The following is a 5483-nucleotide window of genomic DNA, read 5'->3' on the forward strand; positions in this document are numbered from 1 at the left end:
TATTTTAATATCCTTTAAAATATTATTTATTTCTGTGATGCGCAGCTGAATTTTCATAATCATTACTCCAGTATAAAGTGTCACATGATCCTTCAGAAATCATTCTGATATGCTGATTTATTATTAGAATCTTCAAAAAGATTGAAAATATTGTTTTGGGAAACTGCGATGCTTTTTTTTTAGGACTCTTTGATGAATAAAAGGTTAAAAAGAACATCATTTATTCATAATAGAAATACTTTCTAAGAATATAAATATTCGTTATCACTTAATTTAACACATCCTTGCTGAATTAAAGTTTTAATTTTTTTCAAAAAAAGAAAGAATAAAAATGTTCCGATCCCAAACTTTTGAACTGTAGTGTATATTGTTAGAAAAGATTTATGTTTTAAATAAATGTTCTTCTTTGTAACATTATATTCATCAAAGAATCCTGAAAAAAAAAGTATCACAGCTTCAAAAAAAATATGAAGCAGTTCAACAGTTTTTCGCCATAGTTTCTTCTATTAAACTTGATCATTTAAAGAAAAAACTAGCTTCAATAAAAGCAGAAACCATAAATTAACAACCTCAGAGCTCATAGTAGGTCTGTCTTTAAAATAATAGTTATTTCCATATGGAACTGATTTTTAATACAAAAAAAATATGGTTGCACTCTATATTTTTGTCCATTAATAATAATAATGAAATGTGTGATTTTAATTTAAAATATACTATTGCACTTAATATTTTCTACCAAATACTGCTAATACAAATGCTGATTTCTAATACAAAAATTATATAATTCCACCCTACTGTATTTTTTTGTCCATTATTGCTAACAAATTGTGATTTTTAAGGTAAAAAAAATATACTTTTGCATGCCACATTTTTGCCCATTATTAGTACAACCCGAATTCCGGAAAAGTTGGGACGTTTTTTAAATTTTAATAAAATGAAAACTAAAGGAATTTCAAATCACATGAGGCAATATTTTATTCACAATAGAACATAGATAACGTAGCAAATGTTTAAACTGAGAAATTTTACACTTTTATCCACTTAATTAGCTCATTTAAAATTTAATGCCTGCTACAGGTCTCAAAAAAGTTGGCACGGGGGCAACAAATGGCTAAAAAAGCAAGCAGTTTTGAAAAGATTCAGCTGGGAGAACATCTAGTGATTAATTAAGTTAATTGATATCAGGTCTGTAACATGATTAGCTATAAAAGCTTTGTCTTAGAGAAGCAGAGTCTCTCAGAAGTAAAGATGGGCAGAGGCTCTCCAATCTGTGAAAGACTGCGTAAAAAAATTGTGGAAAACTTTAAAAACAATGTTCCTCAACGTCAAATTGCAAAGGCTTTGCAAATCTCATCATCTACAGTGCATAACATCATCAAAAGATTCAGAGAAACTGGAGAAATCTCTGTGCGTAAGGGACAAGGCCGGAGACCTTTATTGGATGCCCGTGGTCTTCGGGCTCTCAGACGACACTGCATCACTCATCGGCATGATTGTGTCAATGACATTACTAAATGGGCCCAGGAATACTTTCAGAAACCACTGTCGGTAAACACAATCCGCCGTGCCATCAGCAGATGCCAACTAAAGCTCTATCATGCAAAAAGGAAGCCATATGTGAACATGGTCCAGAAGCGCCGTCGTGTCCTGTGGGCCAAGGCTCATTTAAAATGGACTATTTCAAAGTGGAATAGTGTTTTATGGTCAGACGAGTCCAAATTTGACATTCTTGTTGGAAATCACGGACGCCGTGTCCTCCGGGCTAAAGAGGAGGGAGACCTTCCAGCATGTTATCAGCGTTCAGTTCAAAAGCCAGCATCTCTGATGGTATGGGGGTGCATAAGTGCATACGGTATGGGCAGCTTGCATGTTTTGGAAGGCTCTCTGAATGCTGAAAGGTATATAAAGGTTTTAGAGCAACATATGCTTCCCTCCAAACAACGTCTATTTCAGGGAAGGCCTTGTTTATTTCAGCAGGACAATGCAAAACCACATACTGCAGCTATAACAACAGCATGGCTTCGTCGTAGAAGAGTCCGGGTGCTAACCTGGCCTGCCTGCAGTCCAGATCTTTCACCTATAGAGAACATTTGGCGCATCATTAAACGAAAAATATGTCAAAGATGACCACGAACTCTTCAGCAGCTGGAAATCTATATAAGGCAAGAATGGGACCAAATTCCAACAGCAAAACTCCAGCAACTCATAGCCTCAATGCCCAGACGTCTTCAAACTGTTTTGAAAAGAAAAGGAGATGCTACACCATGGTAAACATGCCCCGTCCCAACTATTTTGAGACCTGTAGCCGAAATCAAAATTGAAATGAGCTCATTTTGTGCATAAAATTGTAAACTTTCTCAGTTTAAACATTTGCTATGTTATCTATGTTCTATTGTGAATAAAATATTGCCTCATGTGATTTGAAAGTCTTTTAGTTTTCATTTTATTAAAATTTAAAAAACGTCCCAACTTTTCCGGAATTCGGGTTGTAATAAAAAGGAATGGGTCGAACTTTTGCACTTTTGGGTATAATATGGGTATAATGTGTCACAGCTGACTTTATTTTGCTATCCTCTCTTACATTAATGATCTGTAGTGTCCTGCACCCAATAGCAAAAAATATATATAAAATATTATATCAATTTTTTTTTGGTTTGACTAAGTATTTCAGGGAGATGTGAACAGGAGAATGCTGGTAGATAACACACCTAGACTGTTCTCGTGAGGTTTCCTCTCCTCCGAGTCGCTGGAGAGCAGTGATAGCTGGCTTTCCTCCTCGCGGATCTCGTTGAGCAGCTGCATGCGGCAGAGAGTGAAGTCTTCGAAGGAGATGTTTCCTCGCTCGTCTGCGCCCAGCTGCCCCATGATCTCTGCCACCGAATCCTCCATGTTCAGCTGCCGGCAGACCATCAGCAGATCATTCCTGACCGAGACAGAGACGCTTGAGATTCAACACGGAGGTAAAACATGCCATTTGTACATGTACAGTCATCCCAAAATCATATTTGGACAGCCTAATCAGAAGAAAAACCTGAAAAACTGTGTATCTGCAGAAGGTGACTTCATCACATTCACTATGAGCATCTTCCACTAAGTCGGAAATATTGAAGTTACGATTTGTAAACACATGAACAATCAGGCGAAGATATTTATAAATAGAAAACTCGACACACTACATTGCATCAGTGTCTCATCAATGTATGCTCTGCAGTGAATGGGTGCCGTCAGAATGAGAGCTGATAAAAACATCACAATAATCCACATCAGTCCATCAGTGAACATCTGGAAAAGAAACAAATCCATCATAAAGATGTTCTTACCTAAAATACGAGTCCATAATCCACAATAACTTCCTCCAACGAAAAAGTCCATCTCCTGTTGTCTCAAATATTTATTTGATTTGTTTTGGTCTGTAAACGCTGCTTGAGCTGTGCAGATTTCTCTCCTGATTCAGACCACAACACTTTTTCACTGGAGGAAGTGTTATTATGATTATAGACTCTATGTATTGGAGTTAAAATCATCTTAATGCTGGATGTGTTTCAGCTTTTGTCTTCTCCAGATGTGAACTGATGGACTGGAGTGCTGTGGATTATTGTGGTGTTTTTATCAGACTCTCATTCTGACGGCACCCATCCACTGCAGAGCATCCATTGATGACACACTGATGCAATGCTACATTTCTCCAAATCTGATGAAGAAACAAACTCATCTACTGTAAATCTCGGATGGTCTGGTTTTGGGTGAACCATGCCTTTAATGTATTGTTAAATGTCACATTCATCATATTTCATGGTTTGCTTTATTTGAAATAAACGTTTTGTTAGACATCATGCATTTAAAAAGTGCAATAAAATGTGTAATATAAATGTAAAACATAAAATGTAAAACAAACAATATAAAGCTTCTGCATTGTTGTCATGACTTGAATGCATATGCTCCAGCTCAGAACTTAATACTAAACTCGAAAGTGACAAGTCTTCATTTTCAACTCAAGATCTATTCTTCACAATTTGAAACTGAACAAAATTCACATGTTTTTGCTTGTAATGTATGTGCATGTATCTTTTTTAAATATTTAGAATCTAATGCAACGACATTTTGAAGAGTAATTTTAAGTGGTCAAATACTTTCGGAGTAGATGCATGACATTTAACAATATTAATCTGTTTTATTTAATCACACTGAAGCATGCTGTTGTCTTTTTTTAGTAAAGAAACACTGTCTTTGCCAAACGGTTCTAATGCAACCTCTTCAGAATTACTTTTAATTCATCAAATTGTAGAAATGTACTCAAAATGTCCCACCAAAAGCGCTCCAAACTATCAACAGTGAAACATCAACAATCGCTGAAGTGTAGCGGATGAGGATGAAACATTTCCTGTCACTTCCGACGCCACAACTAACATAACACACCTCTGAGCAGCCCAGGAGCGCCCAAACAAACTTTATACGCGTTAATATGTTTGTTTTTCCTTCTTGTCGTGGATTAAATCGTAATATCGCTGCTTCGCGATCGTTCACACAAACGGAAAGGCTCGTGTCGCACCGCGTCTGTCCCGCTGCTCAGCTCCGCGAGTCTCCAGAGTTATTATTCTGCACGTAAACCCGTCAGAGTGAGTTTGCTGCGGTTTCTGACCGGTTAATGTATCCGTCTCCGTCTCCGTCGCAGGTGTGGAAGAGCCTCCGCACGCGCTCCTCCTCCGCGGTGCTCCCGGAGTCACTGCTGCCGCCGCTCTCTTCCTCCACCGCCGCCGCCGCCATCATGAACACACCGCTGTCCGCGCGCTGCTTCACTTCACAGTCAACTGCATGCCTTTTTAATCACTTCACATATTTTACCACGTAACAGTTTAACAATAGTATATTATCCATTCCAAAACTTAAAAACAAAGGGACTTAAAGGGAAATAAGTAAAAAGATTTATTTTTATTGTAAATAAATGCATATTTAATTTTGTAAATATTTATTTTAATTATTTTTACTCGTAATAATATTTAATAAAAAATATATATTTTAATTCAAATACATTTATATTTAATTTATTTTTAATAATATTTATTTTAAAATATTTTTGGTATTATATACAAATGTATTAATATAGTTATAAAATATAATTATATTTATTTATTTATTTTTAATATGCATTTATATGTACTTTCTTTGATTTTGAATATTTATTAGTGGTGTCAAATCGATTAATTGCATCCTCAAGTTTGTTTAAATAATGTGTGTGTAAATCATACATTTATATATACACACACACACACACATATATATATATATATATATATATATACACACACACACTCATATATATATATATATATATATATATATATATATATATATATATATATACACAAACACACACGCATATGCACACACACACACACACTCACGCACACACACACACACACTCACGCACACAGACCGTCAGATATAGATGTACTTGGACAATGTTGGCACAAGAAAAGTGATGA

The 5483-nt window shown here is 35.7% G+C and overlaps 1 protein-coding gene across 1 annotated transcript; it reads right to left on the minus strand.

The window, feature by feature from the left end:
* Window positions 1-2667: 2667 nt before the first annotated feature.
* LOC132140165 (ras and EF-hand domain-containing protein-like) lies at window positions 2668-4852 on the minus strand. Its single transcript, XM_059548977.1, has 2 exons — window positions 4640-4852; window positions 2668-2923 (listed from the first exon to the last, which is right to left on the minus strand). Exons 1-2 carry the CDS (start codon window positions 4765-4767, stop codon window positions 2668-2670), a joined length of 384 nt encoding a protein of 127 aa, XP_059404960.1. The 5' UTR covers window positions 4768-4852.
* Between the last annotated feature and the right edge of the window lie 631 nt (window positions 4853-5483).

Source organism: Carassius carassius, chromosome 5, assembly GCF_963082965.1.
Source record: "Carassius carassius chromosome 5, fCarCar2.1, whole genome shotgun sequence".
In the NCBI taxonomy this organism is placed as follows: domain Eukaryota; kingdom Metazoa; phylum Chordata; class Actinopteri; order Cypriniformes; family Cyprinidae; genus Carassius; species Carassius carassius.

Bases quoted from the DNA above. Each gene is read 5' to 3' on its own strand.
- LOC132140165 (XM_059548977.1), bottom strand. From the start codon at position 4,767: ATGATGGCGGCGGCGGCGGTGGAGGAAGAGAGCGGCGGCAGCAGTGAC. The intron at 2,924-4,639 runs GTCAGAAACCGC...TGTCTCGGTCAG, and splicing joins GGAGACGGATACATTAACCG to GAATGATCTGCTGATGGTCT.